Source organism: Empidonax traillii, unplaced genomic scaffold, assembly GCF_003031625.1.
Source record: "Empidonax traillii isolate 1590-97213 ecotype Southwest subspecies unplaced genomic scaffold, ASM303162v1 scaffold204:size1584377, whole genome shotgun sequence".
Classification (NCBI taxonomy): domain Eukaryota; kingdom Metazoa; phylum Chordata; class Aves; order Passeriformes; family Tyrannidae; genus Empidonax; species Empidonax traillii.
Window position 1 is genome coordinate 701,629 of NW_020955397.1, and position 26,166 is coordinate 727,794.

A 26,166-nucleotide genomic window follows, 5' to 3' on the forward strand; every position below is an offset into this window, starting at 1 on the left:
GAGCCATTCATGGAGGTATCCCAGAGCTCCACCCTCTCCTGTGCCCTCACTTACCATGGGGCCCGGCCGCCCCGTCAGCCCCATCGGCCCCGCTGGTCCCCTCAGCGCCAGCTGCAACACAAAGGGAAAGGGGGCTCAGTTGTGTCTCTGCTTTGTTGCTCCAGTGGGACAAAGCCACCACTGCACCACCAGCCACACGTTCTCTCCGTGCCCCGAGACCACCAATCCTTGGAGCAACGTTTGCATCCCCAGGAAGTGTAACCTGCTGCCCCAACAGCACGTTGGCATCCACAAATGGACAAACAACCCCTCTTTGCCCGGAGAAGCTGTGGCTGCCCCATCCCTGCAAGTGTCCAAGGCCAGGTTGGATGGGACTTGGAACAACCTGGGATAGTGGAAGGTGTCCCTGCCCACCTTCCTGGATGATCCTTAATGTCCCTTCCAACCCAAAGCATTCCATGATTCTATGAAACCCCCTGGCTGGTGCACGAGTCTGCTGAGAGAGGACATAAATATTTATGATCCCACTTCAGTTTAGCAGAATTTTTTCTTTATGGTCCAAACTGAACTACAGTTCTATTTGCAACAGGGGGCTTTTAGCTCAATAATTAAGGAGTCATGTAACCATGTATCAAGTGAATAATTTCCATGGTGGGTAATGGAGCTGGTCCACACTTAAAACATCACTCAGACAATTTGTTCCCTCGTGACAATTCAACACTTTCAAAGAGTTGTAATTATCTGTGTACTCCAGTAATTAAAATCTACCCGTGATTGCACTTGGAATGGCATAAATATTGCACAAATGCTGGATTATGTGACATCTTTTTACAACACCCCATTAAAAGGGAGATGCTCTGAACCACTGCTGGCTGGGATAACGTTTGGTGTCTAATGGAAGCCAAATTTTAAGGGAATAAATCAACCTAATAATGCAATTAACAGCAGTGATAACAAGAAAAACAAACCCAGAAAAGGAAAGAAGGCATCTTCCCCCTTGCAGGAGTCCTTTTCCATTCCTGCCATATCCTGTGGCTTCACCACAAAAAAAATTTGCATTTATTTCCCTTTCTGCTTTGGTATCCAAGTTTTCAGCCAAAAATTTTGAAGTTAACCAAGGAATTAATTTTTTCCTTTATAAAAATAAACAACTTTTCATCCAGAGCTCCAAAGTTACCCAGTGTTTATTTGATTTTTAAATTTTTTTCCCCGAACTTGAAAATTTAAAAAAAAAAGAAAAAGACCTGGAGTGGGAGGAGGGAGCTTTTTTTTTCTCATAAATCACAATTTTCAACAGGCAGGGGAAAAAGAAAAAGAACAAAACCAGAGAGTCTGAGAAAGCAGGTGCTTCTCATGAAACGTTTATCAGGTCAAACTCCCTATTTCCCAGCAAAATAAAATGCTGATGGAAAAACCATAGGCAGGCTTGAAATTAAGACTGACAAGGCAACACCAGAAACATAATCTGCCGATATTATTCTCAGAACAAGGTTAATGGACAGGAAAATGCAGTGACTGGTGGAATCAAGGCCCTGTACTCTACCTGAATAAGTATAAAATCAAACTCCTTTGTAAAAGGGCAGCTGGATGGAATCCAGAATAGCCCCAGCTAAGCCAAATTCCTTGTTATAAACCCAAAAGGAGCAAGTGTCACTCGGCTGGGTGGAGATCCCAATGGATTTTATTGCATTGAAGGGTGAAATAAATTGCTTTTTAGCCCATTTCAGCAGCCCAGCCCCAAAAAGCCTGTGCTGAAGCGACTGCAAAGAGCCCTGAACAACACACGGCACATTCCAGCTGCAGACAGATGTGGGCTTTGGACCTGAGGAGCACATCTCAGCTCTGCCCCCAAATGCAATGTCTCAAAACCATGTCCCTTTGGGAACTGCCTCCTTAAACAGCCAGAATTTGGTTCCTCTTGGGCAAGATCAGGACAAACACAACTTTTTTGTGGCTCTCCCCAGGTGTTCCTTTCTGCTGGAATTGTGCCTCTTGCATCTCTGCTTTTAACGTGGCAACGATCATGTTAAACAATCAAACTTTAAAAAAAGAAACAAAACCAAAAAACCACCACAACCACTCACGGCAGAAAAATTTCTAAGCTGCACTGGCTAAAAATTTTTATTCTGAACAGATGAGCACAAAGCTTTATGCACTAAGTCACTGATCCAGGCAGGGAACAGGAGCTGTACTGGGAATGTGCATGACCAGCTTTTTGTCACCACTAAAGCAGGGATGATTTGATCATCAATCAATAAGGTCATCCATGGAAAGAAACATTGCATGGATAGCCATCATGTGTTTCCAAATAAGTACATTAAAGAAAATTACAAATCTGCCTGCTGAGATTCGTGGGGCTGGGAACAGCTTCCATCCATGGCTTACGTTTAATTATTATGATTTATTGGGAAAAAAAACACAAACCCACACACAGAAGAAAGAAATCTCCTAGAGCACATCCACAACTGTTCATATGGACCCTCAAAACCGTCAGCACAAACAGCACAAACAGCACTGGAGCCAACAGGTCTGGGACCAGCAAAAGGTCTGGTCCAAAGGCTGTAGACAATGTAAAATCATCTTTCTGGGACCTGGACCCTTGCTGGCCATTAATAAAAATCCAAACTGAGGCGTCATCATCTCCAAGGAACACAAGCAATTCCACCCCAGATGAGTTGTTACCACCACCATGAAGGGTGTAAGTATGAAGATGTCTCCTCTGACACATTTATTCTGGTTTTCCTTTGCTTCCACGAGAACCTGCTGCAGGAGACATCCCACCTCCAACCACTTACCCTGGCCTGCTGCAGGATGGCTTGGGCTTGGGCCTCCTGGGCTGAAACGAGAGGTCCTTTGGATCCAGCATCTCCTCCTCCACTAAAGCGGAACTGATGGGGACAAGATGGAGAAAGCAGGTCACCGGGTTGCTGTCCTCCCACCCTCACAGCAGCCTGACTCCCAAACGATTTGGTTCAGCATGACTGACCCAAATCCATCACTGCCTTCCCAGACCATCCCATTAACCCACCACGCTCGGGTCACCCAGCTCAGAGCCACAAACCAGCCGCGCTTCCCACGTCCGCACCCGCACGGCGAGCTCTGCCAGCCCGGAGGGACTCACAATGAGGGGGATTGTGGGCTCTGCACGTGAGGACCTCACACACTACCATTCAGAACTCAGTGCACAGTTCTCACAGGGCTGATATTCCCCTCTGTGGATGCTGTTGGTCAGGAGACCCCAGGCAGACGGGGTTGGATCAGGTTATTTGGCTGTAGCTGCCCGTTTGCCCTGACAAAGGCTGCGTTTCTCAAGCGTGGCAGTTTGCTCCAAAAAACCAGAGTCTGGCCTATTGTTCAAGCCAGGATCCCTCAGCACCCAAAGGATTTAGAAACCCCAGGCATTTATGTTTTATTTCCACACCTGAAAGAGAAGGAGTTTAGTGTTTCCTTCTGCCTCTTCCACCCCCAGAGCCCCACATTCCTGGGCACACACCCTCCTCCTGCCTTAGGTGTGTGCTTGGGGTTTTGCAGGAAGGGTGCTCCTGGCTGCAGAACCCACCTGGATGGTTCTGTAACCTCCATTTCACCTTGGCCTTTCCCCTGGTCGGTGTTAGGTGTGTGACCACACCGACTTGGCAAGGAGATTCAAAGAGATGCAATTTATGGGCCCGTGGTTGGTTCTGGAGGGGCCAACAAATTCACTGTAATGGCCAGCTGAGCTCCACGCCGAGCTCTTGGCCCAGCCTGCTCAGGAACCCTGCCAGGAACTTACCCAAGCCTCACCCAGCCCTTTGGAGCCTGTACAAGTGTGCTGAGGTTTGTCACTAAAAACTCCTTCCCTTCAGGACCCAACCACTTATTTTCAGCAGCTGGATTCCCTCGGGTTGTCTCACATCAAAGCAGACACAAAATATAACCATTCCTTCAGCATCCCAGGACCAAGAAGGCTGATTTGGTACTTACTGGCTTCATGTAGGAGACCAAAACCAATACAAATTTACCACGTGTCATCAAAGAAGACCAGTTTGTTCAGGTGCTTATAATTTTGGCTTTGAAGAAGTGTTTGAGGTTCCTCGCTGTAGGAAGGAGGACTCTGCATGAAAAATTGGCCCTTGGAAGTGTCTTCAGTTACTTCTTCATGTGTTTTTGTCTCCAACACCGTGCCCAGGCAGAAACACTTACGCTTTTTCAGAGTTCAGGAAGTGTTTGGACAATGCTCTCAGGCACATGGTGGGGTTTTTGGGGTGCAGAGCCAGAAGTTGGATCCTTGTGGGTCCCTTCCAACTCAGGATATCCTATGAATTCTATGATTGCTCATCCCTTCTGGAAATTTTAACCTGGTGCTTTTGACCAGTGAAGAAGTTACAGTGCTTTTGCAAAAAGTAAATTTACAAGGAAAGCCATCAGGATCCATCTTTTACCTCAAGGAAAATGTGTCCTGGGTGTGAAAGAGATGGGAGGCTTCTGCAGGAACAGGCATTGAACAGCAACAAAGCCAAGAAACCTGACTCATTTAAATGCTTTTTTTAGTTACGTTTGTACTTACGGGCAACATAAGCATTGTCCCTGGTGGTCCTGGTAAACCATCTGCTCCTGGAAGACCTGGGCGACCAGGTGGTCCCTGCAAGAAGAACAAGTAAAAATAAACTTCTATAGCATCATTTTGATCATGTCCATACATAAGCAGCTGTGGCTATAAAGGGATATGCCATGATATTGTCTTGACACACAGGGATTGAGCTTGTAGACATCCCAATGCCACGGCAAATTTTCTGGAAGTGCATCTGCAAGCCCACACGACTTTTCCTAGTAATTCCCTCTTTTTCCATCCTGGCCCCCACATTTCCAAGCTCTGCCATGTGCAATTTTCGAGTGAGCAATAAAAATCTCTGCAATGCTGCATGTTCATGGAATCAATGTTTAGTTAAAACCTATTAAAAAAAAATAAAATATGAAGCTTCCTAACTCAGGGTCTGTGAGATAGAAATGGAGAAAGATAAATTCATTTCCGTAGTGTTCAGTCATTCTGGGTCATTCCATTTTTCTCTCTTTTGGCTTTTTTCCCCCCTTTTTTTTTTTTAAGTCCTATGAGGCCACTTCCATCTCCAATAGAGTGATCCTGTCAGCAGCTGTAAATCAGCCAAACTCTGTGGATCTCAATGGAGCTGTGCTGATTAACATCAGTCGAGTGTCTTTAACTTGTACTAAAGGAACAAGTGTGCAGTAAAAGATCCATTGATGAAGCTATAAATAATCAAATATGGCCAATTTTCCTAAGGCAGCCCATGGATTATCTGTAGTCCCAACTGTGGACTTGACAGAAAGTTTAAGTTAACCCCAATTTACACACCCACCCAGTGATCCCACATGCAAATGAGGGTGACATCCAACTATTCATACCAGTTTAAGGTATGAGTGACTTGACCACATCCCAGTGAGGCCAAAATAAGCCCTGGTGCTCATTTTGTGGCCAAACAGACAGGACTGCCTGGCCAACAGCTCAAGATTGAGGTGTTGGATACTCCTTTATTTAGTAAATGCCAATAATAAATCCATCCATAGAAAACCAATGCTGTTGGAAGGGCAAGCAACAGATATCTGTGTTAGTTCTCACTTTCTTCAACTTGTCTGAGGCCCTCCAGTGCGTGCAATAGTAAAATAATAGTAATGTAAAACTCTGTCACAAATCACAGACAGAGATGGACATGCTACAGGGTCACATAAAGCCCCACAAAGCAAAGGGAGGTGAATAAAGGTGGGCAAAGGATCAGGGAAAGAGAAATAGGTAACTAAGTCCCTAAAAATCAGAGCATTAAAGAAACCCAAACCACTAAACCAAAACAGTTGGTGTGTTATCTTTGCCCCACTGTCTTCCAGAACGTTCTCTCTGCATTTCTCACCTCTGTGCTCCTCCTTCTCCCATTCCCTCTGTGTTCCACTTCACAATTCCCTTATTGCCTCCCACTTACAAAGGAACCCAAGCCAAGAGTTCCAAGCCCTAAATTAGAGCCCAGCACCAGGGTGGGGGCGAGGAGCTGTGGCTACTCCACCCTGCCCCAGGCAGGACGGGGCTGTGGTGGGGACCTGCACCACAATGACAGGGCAGAGCTGCCCTGCAGACCCGGAGCCCCACGGACCCGGAGCGCGGCTCCGCACCGCAACCAGCTCGGAATAACAACGCCGCTCCCAGCGCCGCTGCAGCAGCCAGAGCTGCAGCCAGTGATTTATCAGGAAAAAAAAAACAACGAAAAAAAAATACAGGAAAAAAACCCAGCAGCTCCCTCAGCAGCGAAGGGAGGCTGCAGAACACACCAGCCCATCCATTTTTCAAGACAAGCTCACGGTGTTGCGTTCGCGCTGTTTACTCAGTCTGGTCGACACCGGAGTCCCTGACCCTGCTGATGAGGTGCAGAGGCCAGTCCCATCTGTTGGAGCAGAAGCCCCATAAATAATTTAGGCCAGACTTGTTTTATATAATAAACTTTCTTTTCTCTCCCTCTTCTCCTTTAACTCCAGTCCTGCATGTGACAGATCAGGAACGAGATTTGTTTATCTCTCCGTGTGTGTACTCTGCCTGACAAATGTTGATGCAATGCTTTTATACCCATAAATGCCTCTTTTTGTTTCAGGTTGGGTGTGGGAGGTCTGTTCCTTGTGGGATGGATCAGCGGGGGGCAAGGGAAACGGAGGAAAATCAAACCCATAAAGCACTTTGTAAATTTAAATTCACGAATGCCTCGAAGAAATGCAGCCTGCCAGGCTCGGGGTGTAAATCTGTGTCGCTCTCGTTATGTAAATAGGGATTTGCTGATATATGGCAGCCAGGGATGGGGACTTCAACTTTCATTTGGTGCAGTGCTCTAAAATGCCACGCTGAGTGCAAACACTGGTGCAATATTTCAAGGGAATGGTTAAACTGAAACCTCAGTGTGTTAGTGCTGGGGCTCCTCGAGTGCTACCCAACAGCCCACAGTGCCGAGCCTCAAAATTCACTGAGTGTCTCTCTCTCTCTCTCTCTCTCTCTCTGATTATTTTTGTGCCATTTTCAGCCCTGGTCAGAAAATTATGTAAGAGAAGAATCTTTCTTGCAGATTTTGGTTTCTGCTAGGTAAGGCAGCACTTGCCATCTGATGGGAGAAACAGCACCCTGAAAATATCAAGCCTTGCAGAAGCCCAATAAGGATTTCAGGGATCCTATTGCACTTCTGAGGTACAAAACTGTCCCCAGGGGAATAAGTCCTTTGGGACTCAATGGCTGCATGGTCTTGGAAGATACAGCTATTGCTTTGTGATCAGCCTTCCCTCAGGGTTGGAACTCCCCAGAATTCCAAACACACCATGGGGAGAGCGATGGAGCTGCATTTTGCTCTGATGCTGCAGCTCATCTTGTTCAAAACAGCACATTTTCCCAGTTGATTCATTCCAGTCTGGAGTACCCATGAAATAACTCTTTGGTCTCCTAAGTGCCATATTTCCTTCTTCCCACCGCTCAAAGAAACCTGCCTAAGTCATCCCAAACCGCCCTCCCCTCAGCTGAGCCCTCTGAAACCTCCCACAAACAGGCTGCTCCACAGCTTTGCCATTGACACAAGTTCCTCTGCATGTTGTAAAATAACTGGGAAAAATGAACGAGCTGACATGATGAATAAACCAGAGCTAAATGAGTGTTGGCCAATATTAACATAGCTGAATATTGTTGGTACATTAATTCAGTGCACCTGCCTGATTGCAAATAAAAAGCCTTTCTATCAGATGCAGGCAGAGGGACTGTTCCTCCCAGTACACAGGGAAGTCATGTAAATTCATGAGCCACGCGCAGGGTTAATAATAAACAAATTAAAAGTGGAGCTGCTCTAATTGAAAAGGAGTATTTTAATACAGTTGCAGTTCCTGGCTCTGCAAGTTCATCACTCCTCTGTGCACAGTATGTTGTATTACACTCTGTTCTGGACACTTGGAAAAGCAGGATGTGCTGCCTGTGCTAGAATGCAAATTATTCCTTTCATTTTAGGGTGTGGAGCAGCATCGTCAGGGACAGTGTGTCTGCTGCTGGTTGGCTTTGCAGGGCTGTTCAAGAGGAGCTTGGCCAGCAAATGTCTGCATCTGCCTGGACAAATGACAGAAACACACTCCCTTGTCACCAGGGGCAGCATCCAGCCTGCCAGGAATGCAGGAGTAGACACAGCACATCCAAGGGAGGAGAAGAGGAAGCTGGGCATCACACAGGAACCCAAGCAGGATGAAGACCTCCCAAGAATCTGATGAAGCCACGCAGCTCTTCTGACTAACCCTTGACTACTGCAAGATGCAAAACACACCCATCCTCTGGGAAGCCAACCCCAAGGCTGCAGAGCCTGCCCTAGCTCCTTCAGGAGGGTCCAGAGCTGCAGTGCCACAAGGGTTAAGCCCAGCTCTCCACGAGCAGTGGCACTGGCTCACAGCCCTGGGCTGAGCCCGCAGCCTGTATCGACTTTCTGAGCTCGCAGGCACTGATCGATGGAGCACAGTCAGGGCCCCTCGTTCTCAGTCGTGTCACAACCACCAGAAACGTTATTACTGCTCCATCAAAAAACACAATAAATACACCAGGAGTGTAAATGAGGTGAGGGTCTCTCCAGCAGTGCTCTGGGGGGGGGGGGAAAGTGGGAATGCAGCAGCCAGCAGGCTCCGGCCAATCCCCCCAGGACCAAGAAGGCAACAAAGAACCTCTGCTAAAAAAAAAAAAATCCTGTGCCCAGGTTAGGGATATTGTCACAGGAATGCCTGAACAGCTGAGGAATCTCCTCAAGTGCACCTTAAAACTGCTGCATTCACTTCCCAGTGCAGGTCAGCAATGATTTTAATTCTCCCAGTGGTTGCATTTTGCAACGTGGGTACATCAGAAAGAAAAGGAAACACAGAAACGGCCACCGCAGAGGAAACCATGGCAGAACTCTGGCATCACTGCAACAGTTAAAACAAGGCTAAGGGGAGGTACTTGGGGGCACAGAGATCTTGTTCTGATCTTCTGTAATTAAAGGAATTCTCCCCCTTCTTCTTTCTGGCTCTCAACTGAGACCAAACAAAAGGAATGTTAAAGAAAAAAAAAAATATGATCAAGGCCATGACACAAACACTTAAAGCATTTGCAGCAATTAAATGTGTGAGACACATATCAGAACAGTAAAACTCCCTTATCCAGCCAGAGCTTCCCGTTGTCTTTTCCTACCTTGTCCAAGCGAATGAATTTGCCAGGAAAGTAGGAAGCCCTACATAGGCAGAGAGTCTGCATCTGTTCCCACCTCAGCCTCTCTGCAAGGCCAGATCCTGGCTGTGCCATGGTGAATTTTCCACTAGATGCCAGGCCAAAATTCCTGTTGGGAGGAGGCCTGGGGGCAGTGGGCAGCCTGCTGCACATCTGCCCAGGTGTGCTCACCTGGCTGCCTCTGCCAGGGAGGAGGAACAGGCTTGAGCTGCAGGTGAATAAAAGCAAGTGAGGAGTGTCTTGGTAACTGGGTCATTCCAGGGACTGAGCTCAGGGCACGAGGACAGTGGGTTTTAATTTTTGGCATTGCCAAGCACTGGAATTGCTGCTGGAATGGCGCTCATGCACCGCTCACTGACCTGAGGCTTGAGTTCAGCAGCTCCCAAAACACAGGTCATCAACTCCTGATCCCAGGTGGGGACTCAGCAATAACAAATAAATATACAGCTCTGACTGAAGCGAGGTGTTAAATTATGGGATTTGGGTCACAATCCACAAAAGCACTTGGGAGCAGCTGCCTTTGATGAGACATCCTGAAGCCAGAGGCTTCTGCAACAGCAGTTTACAAAGCAGTGGCTGCCAGGGACAAAACTGATTTACAGTAACATCAAAACCTAAGTTATTGCATTGCTAAAGCACATAAATCAGTCTCTAGTGCTGCTGGTACAGACCAATAATCCACGTACAGCAAAGGTGAAGTGCTGCACAAAGAGCCCCTTTCCCACTGGGAGCAGCCTGGGACACAAAAGGAATGTAAGGAAAGACCCACAGCAGTGGGGTTGGTGTGACCCCAGGACCATCCTGGTCCCAACCAAACCCAAACCCTCTGGCAGGACTCACAGCACCAGCTGCAGTGAGGATGCAGAAGAGTAGCTGAACTTCATTTTACTGTGTTAGTAATTTTGGTGTTTGCTCATCCTGTTTTCCCAGTGCCACAGCCCAGCTCCTGCACTGGAAGGAGCACAGAGAACAGAGGGTTTTCAGCCCAAACTATTGGTTTTAACTTGGAAAATGGCTTAATATATTTGATTAACATGGCTGTTTCCCAACCTTTTACCCCAAAGGTCAGCACTGTACCCCATCATATGCTCCTTTGGGTGCTGACTCAGAGGAAAGTGCCATTACAGGATGAGCAGGATTTTAGGGCTCCAGGGACACACCACAGTCCCACTGTGCGCACATAAACCCACCCAAAGCCTCAGCAAAGAGGAGAAAAACATGAATACTCACCCTCTCCCCTGGGTCACCCATTAAGCCCACGGGTCCAGTTGGTCCTGGAGGTCCTGGAAGGCCCTAGCATGGGAAAAGACAGGAAAAAAATAAGCCACTAAAATGCATTATTATTTGTAGCAGATTTATACAATGAGCAGGAAAAGATTTAGAGCCTTCTGTTTATTTTTGCACCAGAAAATCCACCCCAAAGCACTCTGTGCACATGTGTGGCATATGGAAGCAATAGAGCCCAGGGACAGCCGAGTGCCAAGCCCTCCACGTGCATCCCAAAATCCAGAGCAAGGGGAAAAGTGCCACTTACTGCTGGGCCTTCAGGACCAGGTGGGCCTTCCACCAGCATACCCTGAGCAAGAGGAAAAAAAAAAAAAGTGATTAGCAAGGCACATCCCCCAGGTCACTTTGATTCCAGGGCTTTATTTAAGTCCTGTGCCTAAATATTTCAGGTCTTGCTGCTACACAGAGGCACCCCGAGATGAAGGGTTTCCACCCTCTTGGATGAAAATCTCCTGTGTCCCTGCTGCCAAAGGCACAGAAGGCCCACTGAAGAGCCAAATAATGTCTGTTTAAATCACTGAGGGTATGGCAAACAGCCCTTGACCCCGGCATCAGGCCCACCCTCAGCCCAGCAAGGGTCACCTTCCTAAACACAACCCTTCTCTCTTTGCCCACGGTCAGGCAAAAGGCAAACCCTGGAGCACAACCAGCCTTGGTGGTGCTGGAGCTTCAGGAAAAAAAAAGCTGTTTCCAGGCCCAAAGAGCTTGAAAAGAAGTTAGCAATCAAATTGCAAGACGTCTTTCAAAATTATTTTTTTTTTCCAGCAGACTGCACACTCTGATTTACTCGGTGCATGTAGGAAATCACTGTGTGGGCAGAATGGTAAAATAATGCCTCTCCATCCTTTTTAATCTAAATATTTTGTCATAACTTTATATCAGATCTATCATGTACTCAGTAGAACTGAGGTGGTTTTTCTTTTCTTTTTTTTTTTTTTCCTTATGAGTATGTAAGAGGTGAAAAAGAAACCTCCCAAAAAATCTGGCAAATGTTTTCCAGATAGGCATCAGGATGATGTGTTGGGAAGAGCTCCACAGAGAGCACTGCCCCTTTTATCTCTGGGGTCCAGCAACAGCCAGGTCAAGCCAGAGCAGTCCCAGCACTTCCCATCTCACCAGGGACATTTCTCCTATGGGATGAAACCCATCTTTAAAAATCTGTAGATTAGCAGTTGGCTTACGTGGGTGAAGCCTAGAGAAAGCAAGTGCAGGGACTGGTCTTGGGACACCCTTAACTGTTCTCAGGCTCTGGTGCCAAAAGCCTTGGCTGACCCAGCGCAGCCACTCCAGCAGACAGGGCTGAGCTGAATGAATCTGAAGTGTCTAGAGGAAAATCCAGGCATTCCTGCCCCAAAAGCCACAGTCTCTAAGCCCAGAGGAGCAAAAAATAGCATAAAACACGCTGTTATGGACCATCCCTGCTTCCATCAGTAGGATACACGTGTCTGCACCACTAATGCATGGCCAGCACTATTTGCTGCCTTTCCCAGCGTCCACACTACTCGTTACCACCTCGTTTAAAATCTCATTTAAAGTCTGGCTTCCCCCTCAGTTGGATGTGTGAGGGGAAATTTGCTGCTGCTGCCACCACAGAGGTGCCTCTGCAGTTGTTCTTCACCAGGAAAGAATTTAGGTTTCACCCTGTGCCCATGTTTTGACAGTCTCCATGTTGGCCATGGAGACACTGCTCTCCCCTGGGTGGGAATTAGGGATGAATTCCACCTCCCCTTCCTCTAGCATGCCTTGAGTATGAGCTATTGCTGTTGGAGACTTCAAAGGAGAGGTGAATTCTGTTGATGGAGAAAGTGTCCCCCAGAACACCCACTAAGCACTCATTCCTTCTTGGTCACACAGTGAAGGACATTGCAGGGAACCCCCAAAATACATCCCTGTTGAGACTTTTGTGTTGTGTGTGACAGGTTCTAAACCAAAAACTAATCAGTGGCTGGGCTGGGACAGAGAATCACAGCCCACACAGGACTCCCCAGGAGATTTTGGGGCTGCTGGGTGCCAGCATTACCCTGGCCTGAGCACACAGGAGCACTGAGGTTCTGCTTCCCACGGCCACCTCGGAGTCTGGGGACACTCCTCCACATGGGCAAGAGTCAAGGCTAATTAGCTGATTTGGGATGCAAACATCCTTGGCATCTTCCCATACTTATCTGTTGGTTTATTTTGAGCTCCAGCCTTAGGGACATCTGGAGATTCTCCTTGGCAAGAAACCTCCACTGTTTACATGATTTCTCATCAATAGGAGCGATGGAAACGTGGGAGGGTTTGGGGACAGGACCCTTGGGGGAGATGCCACCGAGGGCAATCACCTTGGGGAGAGCAGGCAAACCATGGATTTGGGACTGTCCCGGGGGAAAACAGGGTGTTGCTTCCACTCAATCAACACAAGTGAAGCCACTATCACAGAAGCAGCCCAAAGTCTGCCTCCAACACATAGAGGGGCTGCACAAAGGCTGAGCAAACCCTCCCCAAAAGTAGATGTGAGCACCAGGTTCCCCCCAAAAGGGACAGAGGGCTCTGAGGAGGCGGCAGCAGCACCCTGATGGCTCCAGATCTGGGATGTTTGGGGTCCCTGCATCCCTCCTCTCCATCCCTCCTCTCCCTGCCCCTGTCCTGCCCTGCTGCCTCCAGCAAGTGTCAGCACAGAGCAAGGATTGAAGGACAGGCGGTTTGAACGAGAGAAAATCCAGCAGAATCCAACTTTGCGTTTGGTTTTTATTTCCCTTCTCCTACAGCTCCCACAAAAAAAAAAAAAAAAAAAAAAAAAAAAAAAAAAAAAAAAAAAAAAAAAAAAAAAAAAAAAAAAAAAAAAAAAAAAAAAAAAAAAAAAAAAAAAAAAAAAAAAAAAAAAAAAAAAAAAAAAAATTAAATAATATTAAAAAAAAGGAGCTAAAAAGCGCAGCAAATCCGAATTTTCCTGCTAAAGAGGAGCCGCACGGAGAGGGACCGGGCGGCATTTGGTCTTGTTTACTTTCTGGCAAAAGCTGTACATGCTCCAGTGTTTGGAAATCGTGCAGGCGGCCAAATTCTTTCTGGATGATTAAACTTAACTATTTTGTTCGCTTTGTAGCGTTTCGGGCTGGGCTCCTGCCATCGCCTTCGCGGGGTTTGGCTGCTCCCCCCTCCCCTCTCCCCAACCCTCCGATAAGGAAATCGCTCGCTCTTCCTTTTGTTTGCAGAGTGGGAACGAGAACCAGAAAGGAAGAGAAGGAAGGAGAGGTCGGGAATGCTTTTATAAGGAACTGAGGCCTTTCAAGCCCCGCTGCTGCACCCCAGCTTCTCCCTGGCTCCCCTCCCCTGCTACCTGCAAAAGTTTCAGGCAGAGGAGGAAAGGAAGGAAGAACTAAAAGAAAAACAGTGGCCTCGGGGTGATGGGAAGTGCTGCTGCAAGGCTGGCCCTCTGCCAAGGAAAATTAGGTTAATTGAGCTGGTGGTGAGCAGCGAGCGTGTGCTCAGCCTTCCTGGGACCTGCTCAGGGGAGGTGGGTGCGAGGACCTGAAGTTCCATTTCCAGCCTGGGGAGGAGCAGGAATGGGGGTACCTGGGCATCCTGACACCCACAGAGAGGGACAGACAGACAGGCATCAACAACAGCCTCTTGCTCTGCTCAGCAGGAGCCTCTGAGCAAGCCCCAGCCATTCCCATCGTGGGGCAGCAGCTCCATCCCCACCTCGGGGGTGCTCAGTTGGGCACCCACATTTTCTGCAGAATGCAGAGGGCACAGGCAGATTATAACCATTATTTAAAAAGAAAAACAACCTCAGAAACAGCCCAGGGCACAACAACAACAAAAAAGAGTGTGCTGGGTTCCGCTCCTGGGGCGACACAGGGTTTCTCTGCAAGCGGAATCCGGTGGGACCCTGGGGCTGGTGCAGGAGCAAACCTCTCCTTTCCACAGCTGTGTGCAGGGAGAACCCTTTTATTTCCAGAGGGATGAACCCATTAGTTGCACAATTAAAGCCAACCCCAGGCTGCAAGTTCAGGTCAGGATAGGACCTGGCCACCGGCTGAGGGTGCTCGGGGGAGCAGGTTTGCTGTGGAGCCAGGGGCACTTCCAGCCCTCTGGAGGGGTGAGATGTGTCCCCTGCCTGATGCTCCAGCTTTTATTTTGCTAAATGAGAGATTTCACAGGAAATTTTGCCCTTCCTTCATAATTTAGGTCACTTCTTGAAGTATTTTTTTTAAAAATTAAAATATGTAATTACAGTATTTTCCATTTAAAGTTTTCAAATGGACCAAGTAATTCTTTCATGGGAAGTTTTCCTCCCTCCCAGCTGTACCACTGAGACAATACTGAACCACGAAGACACACTGAACAAACCCTCTGTGCCTTTTTTTTTTTCCAGGAGAAAAACAGCAAAACCCCAAAACCAAGATGGTCCTTACCGGCTCAATAATGGCAGGTTCCCCCTTCTGTCCCTTCTCACCCCGCGGGCCCCCGATCTGCAGCACACAAGGGAAACACAAAAGTCAGAGAGGAGGACACAGCCTTCATCAGCAGCCTCCCCAGCCTGAGCAGGAATTGGAGCTGGAGGTCCTGGGAGAGCTGCAACCCAAGGAACTGCCGAAATTCCTGCTGGAAAGACACGAGGCAGCTCCTCCTTGCCCCGGCGCAGGTGGGTGAATCCAAGCGAGAAGATGCTCCCACGCTGGTTTTTGTGTTGCTAATTACGCCCTAAATTATGGAAAGGCAAACTCTGTGAACTAGTCTTCTCCTCGATGGAGAATGAACCCTCTTACCCCTTCGTAGATGGTGTCCTGGTTCGCAGGCATCCCGGGGCCGATGTCGGGAGAGGCCGTCCGGTCGTAATAGTTGTAATAATTCCCATCATACTCTTTTATTGTTTCCTCAGTGAAATCTTTATCCAGGTCATCTCCTCCTTGAGCAGCCTGGAAGGGAACGAGCAGCAACGTGTCAGACTGTTGGTTGCACAGGCTGGAATATTATTAATATTAATAATATTATTAATATTATGTTAAGGGGTGTGGTTTGTGCAAAGTTAGAGGTGTTTTATAATAATAGTTACATGTAAAAAATCTGGGGAAAGGTTAAATTCTGGAGTTTTAAGTTCTCCAGTGACCTCCAAGGGTCTTCTCCAGTGTCAGGCAAGAAGCACAGGAGAATCTTTATGTCAAAGGCACACCCTGGCTTGCCCTGGGATTTCTTCGTTGATCCCTGATAAAACACTGTGAATATAAAAGCTTGAATGAGGAAAACAAAACTCATCTCGCATCAGGAGGATCCAGCAAACTCTGAGTTGCCTAAAGAAAGAGAGAATGGAAGTTCCAACTCCAAGTCCTCCTCATCTCTCACGGCCTCAGCATCTGAGACCCTGGATTATCAAGCACAAGAAGTCACACATCCGTTCCCATATTTAAAATGCACATCAAAACCACAATGTGTCACTGTGAGTATCCAATTACAGGAGGAAATGTGGAAAAATCCGAGTTCGCTTCTATGAAAACCTCCTGTTTGTTTAGTCTGGGATCCAGTTTGCAACTGTTCTTGTCCAAAGAGCAGCAGAAGAAACTTTTTACAGAGCTGATGCCTTAATCCCTGAATCCCTCCTGAATCCTTACAGCAACAGATGCTGTGGGCCACAAGCAAGGACATCTAGACAAGTATCAGAATTTCCTTGCTCCTCTCCATATCCCTGTGCTTCCAGCAGCCTGGCAGGCACAGTCCCTTGGCATCCTTTACTTGAAGCTGCACTGCAAAGAACAACATGTGCTGCTGATATTTATTTTCTTTCTTTCCTATCCAGGTAATGACCAAAATAGTCCATAAATTGAATTATTTCCAGCGCTTCCTGGAGAAATTATCTCCTCAGTACTATGAATTCAGAATCATTTAAATGCCATCACCACTTCCAGACCTTGTTTCTGTGCCAAAACTGCTCAGAACCCATAAACACGAGCATCTGGATCTAAATTCAAGAGGTTTTAAATTAAGAATAAGCCCAGAGCTAAGGCAATCATCACCCCACCTTCTTTTACCTCTGCAAATACCAACTGGCCTTGGCAGAAATTGTAGTTTGGCAATTATTCAATTAGAAAACTTGGACAAGTCAGCATTATTTTTCCTTTGTGCTGTTCAAATGGATCTAGTGCTATCACACGTGCCTTTTGCCCTGTTTGAAATATTTTTCCTACTTTTGCACTTTGAAACCTTAAAACCTGTTTATCTGGCTATAAAGGTTTGGGGATAACACAGCAAACTGCATGTCTTGAAATGAATATCAAAAATGTCTGGTTTGATATTTTAATTAAGGTCCATGAGTCTATTTGCATGGAAAGATGATATTATGAATAACTGGGCAGAGAGGGAGGAAAGTTCTCCACGCTGAGACTTGCAGGTGCTTTAGAGAAAAACCAAACCAAAAATAATCTCCTCAACAATGTTGTTCTACAATGTGGATGGGGAAACAGTCAAGAGGGAACAGAGGAGGCCCAAAAATCAATGTGTGAGTACTGAGACACTCCTTGGGTGGCAACAGCTTCAGTTAATCCACTTTTAGTTCTCCCTTTGAGAAGCAATATGTCCATGTGAAATGCTGGTATCACACCTGGACAAGGAAAACAAACTGCCTGAAGAACAGCAGGCCATGAACAAAATCTACCTGTCCCCTGCTCCTTCTGCTCAGGGGGGTATTGCTGCCTCCTAAATCCTGGAATTGCTTTCCTGGCACTTATCAGGGTGTTATCAGACAGAATGAAACCCAGGCGAGCCAGTGACTCCTCCTGCCTCCCAAGCTCTCACAGAGGTTTTTGTAGAACTAAATCCCCTTTTAATTCCTGTTGTAGGAATCAGCGTCTTCCCAAAATTCAGTAGTGACAGGCACGACCTGACCTTGACCATTCTGCACCAGATCAGTATTATCCTCTTTGATCCCAGGACCAAAACTGAGCAGTGCCATGGCTGGCACTGTAGGGAATGACCAGACTCCCAGCCCACCTCTGCATCCCTGTGCAGCAGTCCAGGGTCTCCAAACTGCTGGAAGAAACCTGGGACAGCTTGAAATTATGCCACACTTACTCATGACCATGAGCACTATTTGGTTGCCTAAACTATCTAAAAAAAATAGGAGTTTTGTATGTAATTATTTTGAAGAGCACATAAATTTCTCTATCCACTCTAGCAGGCTGTACTCCTGCTGGAGCCCTGTTCCTAATAACAGGTATTAGGAAGGGAATTACATGTACAATCCTAATCCTCACTTCCCTGTCACTCACAAAGCAGTTCGATTTTCTGCTGGACTCAAGGATTTGGTTTCCCCAGGAGTTTGTGGTTGCAGACAGGACCCTTAGCTCCTACTCCAAGGTGTAAACCTGGAATCCACATCTTCTTGGGTATCTGTCCCTCAGGCTGGCACTTTTTGGGAGTCATCCCTATGTCATGCCATGTTAGCCTTCGCCTCAGTGCACAGGAATCTCCTTCAGCGGGGCAAGTTGTGTCCTTTTCTCTGCTCTTCAGCTAAAAGATCCACTGGAGCAATATCCCACCCAGGAGCATTCCTACAGCCCTTCCCATCCGAACACCACCTCCCTTGGAGCTGCCAGAGGCAGCCAGATGCTTTGCCAAGACCTGGTTGAGCTTTCCCATCAGAAAGCCACACCACATGTTTCCCTACCTGAACTTTCCTCCTCTTCTATTTCCTTTTCCTAACAAGTAAAGTGGCCCTTGAGCCTCTTACTTCCTCTTCCATTTTTTTGTTGGCTTTGTTTTTGTTTGGTTTTTTTTAAGGTCACACTATCCAATCTTTAACTCCCCTCTATTAGAAAGTTCAATCTTGGCCAAAGATTTCTGGCTCTTTGTCAGGAAACAGAAAACTTTCCCATCCCTGGGCTCCCTCAGGTTGGCGCTCGCTCCCTCGATACGCTGGAGCCTCTTCTGTTTCCCTCTGTGTATCTTTTTTAGCTGCTCAGCCTCGTCCTCCAGCACATTTTTCAGCCCCAGTTGGCTGGAGTGGATCCCCCCACGCCCCAGCCCTCGGGGTGGTTGGATCCACGCCCGCCTCGCTCCAGCTGCTCCACTCTTTGCTTGGACGCTTTCCCCGACACCTTTTCATTCAAACTTCCAGCTCCAGCTCCAAGTGTCTTGGCCAGTTTTTGCCGTCTCTTTTGCCACCTTCCAGCAGCTCTTGGAAAACCTGGAATTTTGACATCCCCTTAAACCAAGTAATTCTTCTCCACTTGAGAAATCGCCACCCAACTCTTCCTGGGGGGTAGGATGGGACTTGGCAACATTATGGAATGGTGTAGGTTGGAAGGGACCTTAAAGATCATCCAGTTTAAACTCCAACACCTTTCCACCAGAACAGGTTGCTCAGAGCCCCATCCAGCCTTGCCTTGAACGTTATCCCACTGGGAATTCTCTTTGCTAATACTCCAGGATAATGAAGAATTTGCCTCATTTAGTGCCATTATTTCCTTGCACAGCAAATTCTACAGCTCTGCAGCTCCCCAGCAATTTATCTCCATCCCATCTAAGGCTCAGACCAACATTCACCTATTTGAGCATCCATATAAAAGTCAAGAACTGGGCAAGTCTCAGGGATAAGAGAGTCTCAAGTGCAACATATTTCAGTTGAAGCATATTAAAATTTGGGTAGATAAAAGTGTAAATGCTCCAACAGAAACGTCAGCTGTGGGATCTGGACTGATCTCATCTCTGAGCTGATCAGTGCAGAGAACAGAGGGGCTCGTTCTGGGTGAATGCAGTTGTTTGAAATCACTGGGGTTTTTTTCCCAGTGTTGAAATGCTGGGGTTTTTTTAAGTAACAAACTGAAAAACAAAGATGCTATTCAGTAGGGCTGACAAAATGAAAAATGTTGATGTTCTCCATCAAATCAACATTTTAAGGATTTATATTAATAACTTCGAAGTAAAATGCTTTTAGTTAGATTTTAACATCAGCCCTCATTTCTCTTTTTGTCAGAAAACCACTTCACACAAGGAAATGCAGATGTCAACATGAACAGATTTTTCCAGGGGAACAATCCTTAACTCTAAGTGTCTGCTTTTCCCACCCTGAAATATCTGGAGTGAAAATATTTTACAAGGAACTTCCCCTTCCAGCAGCTGCCTAAAGCCCTCACGGGTTTACCATCTGGGTGCTTGCATCTCCTTTGCTTTCAGGGCTAAGAAACAGCAGAAATAGCAAACAAAATGCGTTAAAATTACATCGGTCTCATTGTAGGTGATGACGGTGCTGGTGGGGAGCTCGGCCTCCACAGCGTTTTCAGTGAGGCCACCCTGGGGATCTACTTCCTCGTTGTAGTTGATGTCTTCATAGGGCATGGGTGTGAAGTACTCCTCGTTGATGGTTTCATAGTTGTACTCATCAACAAGGGGATCATCCACTGTCCCGTCCTCCTTCGGGGGCTTCCCAGGGTTCCCTCTCTCCGGTGGTGCTGTGGGAGGAGGATAATCCTGTGGCAGAAATAAAACACTGGAATCAGAGAAACAACAAAAAAAAGAAGAAGATTCTGCATCATCCTCCACCTCCCCTTGTATAAAGATGCTGTTTATCAACCTCATCGTTGCCAGGACCCCTCATTGGTACCTCCTTGGTTTCAGGTCTCTCTCCAGCAGCCACTTCAGGAGGGCCAGGTTTGGTGGTGGGGGCTTCTGGTTTTACAGAGTCATCAACATCTTCATAGTAGGGGTACTCGTAGTAGTAGGTGTCACCTTCTCCCTCCCCGTCCGTGTACTGCAGGGAGGAGATGAGAAGCAGAAAATGAGCACCTCAGCCTGTTCCTGTCAGCTCCTTTAGACATCATGGCATCAAACTGACAGGGTTTGGTGAGATATTAGGGAGAAATTCTTCCCTGGGAGGGTGGTGAGGCCCTGGCACAGGTTGCCCAGAGAAGCTGTGCCTGCTGCATCCCTGGCAGTGTTTAAGACCATGTTTTATGAGGTTTGGAGCAACCTGGTCCAGTTGAAGGTGCCCCTGCCCGTGGCAGGGGGTTGGAACTAGATGGGCTTTAAGGTCCTCCAAACCAGTGATTCTATGATTTTTTTTTTTTTTTTTTTTTTTTTTTTAAACCTCAGATTGCTGAGACCTCCCAGGTCACCCATCTGACATCCTGAGGGAGGGGAAGGAAGCACCTGAAGCCGCTCTGGGAAGCGGCAAAGCTGCTTCCACTCATCCGACTGCACTAAACAACATCCGTGTCACTTCCCATCCACCCACAGCCCGCAGGCAGAAGGGCTTTGGAAGCCAAAAATATATTTTCAGTGTGTTCCACAAGGCGTCAGTCATTCTTCAAAATGAAATCCAAACAAACCAGCTGGTTACAGCCGGGCATGGCGAATCTCTTCGCCAGCCCAACGCTCTCGCTGGCAGCCGGCGGCGGCGCGTGGAAGAGTTATTCTTACATGGAGCAACACAGCCCCAAGACAAGCCAGCTCTTGTTGAACTGCTGGCTCCAAGAGGAGAGTTTTATTTTCCTACCACCACGTATATTTCAACCGTACCAAAGTCTGTTCTATTTTTCTTATTTATTGTTTCTCCAGAAGCGCTGGTGGAGCGGTTGCAGCACTTCAGCGGGGCTGGGCGGCTGTGCCTCGCCACGAGCACAGCACTGCTCCCCAAACCCATTCCTAGGTGCAGGATTAATTCAGTCTCAAAGATAAACTGAGAGAGCTGAGGGCATTACAGCTTTGTGGGGGTTCAGCAGGAACCCGCAGGTCTGAGATCAGCTGAAAGCAAATCAGACCAAGAGAGTTGTTGAGAAGTGGTTGAGGACATCACGCACCAACTGCTGGGAGCTGAGCCTGAGACCTCCCAAACAAGGACAAAATTCAGGTGATGCTCTTCTGGAAATCAGCCACACCCAGACATTTTTTAATTGGGCAGCAAAAATTAAAGTGTATCCTGCATCAGTTTTTTTTTTTAATTTGCTTTCTTTTTTTTAAGAAAAGACCTGAGGCTAATTCTTCATAGAACAAACTATTGAGCCCAGCAGCTTACAGGGATGAATCAGGAGCATTTCTGCCAAAATGAAATTCAAATGACAAATCCATGGGCAAAAATATTTCCCTCTCCTTTTAACACTTGTTGTTTCAAAGAGTTTTGAAAAAGAACTGTTTAATCCATTTACGAGTTCAACAGTAAAATTCGAAATTTAGAAACAGGTGCCTGTTCTGGACAGGACTCGACCAGCCAGGGAAGGTCAATGTTTCACACTCGACTCACATTGTCTCTCCTGCAAATTTTTGAGCTCCAAGTGAATGCTCATTACAGTCTCTGGAAATGGGAGGAGTGCAGAAGGAAGGGAAAACTCCCAAAGGCAAGAGCCAAGAGCAGAACCCACAAATCCTAAAAACAAGCTCTGTCCTGGATGTTAAGAGAGGAGTCGCAGGGAAGCTGAGCTTAAGGAGGAAGCTGAGCGTCTTTGGGACCACAACATGGAACCAGATGCTGCTGCCCCCAAAAAAAACATCCCCAGACCTGTGAGACACTTACATATTCATCCTGGTTGGGGTCCTGGGACTGGGGGGAGTCAGGGATGGCGGTGTCACAGTCGGGGCTGTAGTGTTCACAGTAATCCAGGGCCGCTCGGGGGTCTGCCACGATCAGGAGCTGCTGGATGTCACCCTGCAGGGAAGGGAGGGCAGAGGGTCAGGGAATGGATAGTGCACATGGAGCCACCAGCACGATGCTACAGTCACAGGCATGAGCAACACCAAGAAATCAAAAGCAAAACACTTGGCAGAGTCACCCCCCTGACATGGGCACATCCCCTGAGGTGAGCCAGGCGAAAACCCTCCGTGTTCAGGGCTGGGTTAAGAAGCCACTTATCTCTGGTTTAAGAAGCCACTTATCTCTGGCTGCTCCATGAGGTGTGAAGCTGCTGTGCTTCATCCCTGGTCCCAAATGCACCTCCCCAAAAGATAAGCACATCTTCAGAGGGGTCACCCTCATGCCTTACAGCATGACAGCATCCCCAGCCCCTGGTAAGGTGGGTTCGGGGGAAAAAGAAAAGGGCTCTACACGCCCCAAATCAGCCAGGGGCAATAAAATACAAGTCCTTTACACCTGATCCTGTGCAGGTGGAGTCCTACAGGACTCCAGAGTTTCCCTGTCCTGTCCAAAAGGCTGTTTATCAGCCTCAAAACATCTCTGCTTGTCCCACACCACCAGTTGGTCTCACAAAAGACATCACCCCCCCCCACTTCTACATCTTGCCTCACCTTGATTTTCCACCCGCAACAGTGTGGCAGAAAGAGATAAGAAATGCATCTGATAATCCAAGAAAAGAGCCAAGAGGGAGGGGGGTTGCAGTGGCTTATTAAAAAACAGGTGCAGAGGGAGCTCATTAGACACTGAGGCTGGTTAATGGGGCACTCGCTGCAGACAGAACGAAGCTCCAGCTACAGCCTGAAGGTCAGAGCAGAAATTGCTCTGTATTTTCCTGAAGAGCCACCACACTGCTTAACCATAACACCAAAACCCAGTTTATTCAGACAGTTACATAAGACTTTACTGTTTGGATGGTTAGAGTTGATATTTAATTAGGGGGAGAAAAATTTCTTGTTTAATAATAGAAAAACGTGGCTAAAGTATCAGGGGAAAAAGCAGGAGCATTACAGCAAAACTGGGAGGATGATTTGTGGATGTAATAGGAACCAGAAGCTCCACATGGAGCCTGGCCAGATTGGCAAATATCCCCATGGAAAACCAAAGGCTATTTTTGAAATGATGGACCAAAGTCTGCCTTGGTCTGCACGGTCCAGCTATAGGTTGTCTCTGAGTCTTGGGGAGCTCAGCCTGCCATGAACATGGACCACTGATTTCACTAAAGAAGATGCTGTTCACATCTTTTTGCAGAGATCCACCCGGAAAGAAGGTTGCAAGGACCGTTTGGACCTGGTCTACAACCTGCCTGACTCTGAGGGAAAGGAGCAACTTACAGCAGTATGGAGCTTCCCTCCCCAAATTCCAGGTTATCACACCCCTCTCTGCAGAAATTCTCTGTAATATCTGGGCACCTTTCAGATGCTACACAAGTAACCCTAAAACTGAGCATGGGTTTAAGCTTATTAGTCATTGTTTCCAGTGAATAACCTTTAGAAAATTAGCAGAAATGTCTGCAAAGTGGTTTTCAATTTTCCATTTTAAGAAAGAGAAACAATCTTTCCTTCCCTTCCCCCCTTTTCCTTTTTTTATTTTATTTTTTTTTAAATTCATACAGCAGTTCTGTCATTAACACTCTGGCTTTTTCTTTTTCAATGTAACCACCAAAAAATGGAAATGGGAGTACTAGAACAACAGAAAATGCCAGGTTTTTGTCTTGTAGAACGCTTCCCATTTCCTACCAGCTCTGGTCACCACCTGCCAGTGGGACCCACACGGGGAACTCGGCCATGGTGTGACCTGCAGGACATCACCCAGCCCTGAGCAGGGACTGGAAGGAGCTGGGGGTGTCATGGGGCTCCTCACACCAAATATCACCATCCTTGGTCTTCAAAGGCAGTTCAGAGCAACAAAACAGTCTGTTCCTTCACAGTTCCCTCCAGCAGGGAAGGATTTTTGTTTCAAGTGGATGATGTAAAGACCCTTCCAGCTGCTATTTCTGCACGTGGAACCTCAGTCACCCCTCACTGACACCCAAGTTAAGCCATTTCTGCCCTTCTCTCACTCAGGTGGTTAAAGCTCCCCATTTTCCACTGGATGATGGGAAGTGTCTGTCACTGTTGGGATAAGCTGAAATAAAGCAGCCACAAAGGAGACCTGGTACTTGTCTGCAAGAGGCAAGGAAGGCTGAAAAAGCTTTTTCTTCCTGATAAGGTTGGATTTACACCTCAAGGAGAGCTGATAGTGAGCATCATATAAGTGACCAGGACTATAACTGTGTTTCCTCAAGGAGCAGATAAAGCAAGGAAAGGCATGTTGGCTAAACACAGTGCAAAAGGTTAAGCAGAAGAGAATCTGTTAAGGCTGAGTTTGCTTTTAGTCTCAGCTGATGGCAGTTCCTGGGGAGAAATCCTGGCTTGATTCCCTGCAGGAGCTGAGCATCCTCTGGCTCTGATGGACCAAGGCATTGGCAGGGCCTTTGAGTACATGGAAAAAAACCACCTGCAAGTCCCACGAGCCACAGGCTCCAGTCTGGAGGCCAGAGCAGAAACCCCAAACTCACTCAACACACCAAAGGACAGTGTTGGCCCAGCAGTTGCTGATGAGTGAGAAGGGGAGGACGAACAGGGGAAGCTTCCTGCTCGTTTTGGGTCAAGAACCTGAGAGAATCAGTGCGTAACTGAATAAATTTGGAATGCAGAGAGTGCCAGGAAAAAGCATGAGCCACATCAAACAGCACCTTCAGAGCTCACCACGCTTCATGAGCATCATTCCACACGGCCACTACTTTCCCATTTCCTTTTCAAACCCAATCAATCACCCTGCCCAAAGTTCATCCTTCTCTTGTTGTACCAGTGGCAGTTTGAAAATTAGGGAAAAACGGAGGGACCCAATTTTGGGGCAATGAGAGCCCCAGGGAGCATCCAAGCTCCAGCACAGTGACATGGGCTGAGCAGCTCAGCGGTGGGGGAAGGAGGAGAGCTCAGGGGGTCGCCAGACCATTCATCTTTGTTTCATTAACAGCAAGTGCACAGCACTGGTGGATACCCCGTGTTAACACTTGTAAAAAAGCAGACAGGAGTAAAAACTTTGTTAGCAAGATTCCCAGTCAATTGACCTCATCCCTCGGCGCAAAACAATAAAATGGGCTAATTTAGCCCAGCAATAAAAAGCCCCACTATCTGAACTTCACAAAAGATGCACAAAGCTGTGCTGTCAAGAGCCTCATTTCTTTGATTTAAAAAGCCGCCCCGCACTGGGGCGAGCCGTGCTGGGAGGGTCGCGAGCCCTTTGTGTTCTCTCGAGTGTGGTGCCGCTAATAAATTGCACCAGGAGCTCCCTGCCCCGGCCCGGGCTGACAAAGGGGCAGCCAGCCCCTCTCCCCTTCCTCCCTCAAGTGCCTGTTTGTTTCCCCTGTTATGGTTACACAAACCACCCAAAGCCTGTCTCCTTCCCATGTCAGCATCAGCTTTTTTCAGCGGCGATAACGAAGGTACGATTAATTCGCGCGCACGGAGCGCTGGCAAGTTTTCCAGGGAGCCTTTATAAGACAGAGAACTTACAACTGCATCAGTAAAGCAATCAAAGAACTTTACCAGCCAAATCATTTTAAGACTTATTTTCAAGCAAAGAGGGATCTAAGTCAGGGAGCAGGTCACTAAAACTCTGGTGTTGCTTTGAAGGGGAAGCACAGTGTCCTTCACCCTCAGCCACATGCACAAGGCAGTGGGTGAAGTTCTCTCTTGGCACATGAATGAGTTGGCACAAGTTCTCTCTTGGGCATATCTGGGCACTCAGGACTCAAGAAAGTCCTCCAGTAACTGGGATAGTTTGTAGCATGTGATGGTTTTGGTCTAGCACAGTTGTGGCCCTCGCCCCTCCTATGTCAGCACAGTGAGTTCCCAAAAGTCAGAGGTAGGATAAGGGCTCAGAGCACCTCTGAGCATCATCCCAGAGTGCCTTGTTTGAACTCAGCTGCTCCAGAAAAGAAGCCAAGCTGCAGCAGAGGAGTCAGACGAAGCCTCATCATCCCCACCAGTCC

General features: G+C 47.4%; 1 protein-coding gene across 2 annotated transcripts in view; it reads right to left on the bottom strand.

Annotated features, from left to right (window-relative positions):
- The window catches only part of COL5A1 (collagen type V alpha 1 chain), a 136,163-nt gene that overhangs the window by 51,975 nt on the left and 58,022 nt on the right, over nt 1-26,166 (bottom strand). For both annotated transcript variants that reach the window (XM_027887149.1, XM_027887148.1), the window contains exons 5-14: nt 22,014-22,145; nt 20,109-20,255; nt 19,727-19,975; nt 15,283-15,432; nt 14,929-14,985; nt 10,779-10,820; nt 10,475-10,537; nt 4,547-4,621; nt 2,796-2,888; nt 55-111 (exon numbers count right to left, since the gene is read on the bottom strand). In XM_027887149.1, the coding sequence (XP_027742950.1) occupies nt 55-111; nt 2,796-2,888; nt 4,547-4,621; nt 10,475-10,537; nt 10,779-10,820; nt 14,929-14,985; nt 15,283-15,432; nt 19,727-19,975; nt 20,109-20,255; nt 22,014-22,145 (1,065 nt within the window). The remainder of the gene's footprint in view (nt 1-54; nt 112-2,795; nt 2,889-4,546; nt 4,622-10,474; nt 10,538-10,778; nt 10,821-14,928; nt 14,986-15,282; nt 15,433-19,726; nt 19,976-20,108; nt 20,256-22,013; nt 22,146-26,166) is intronic.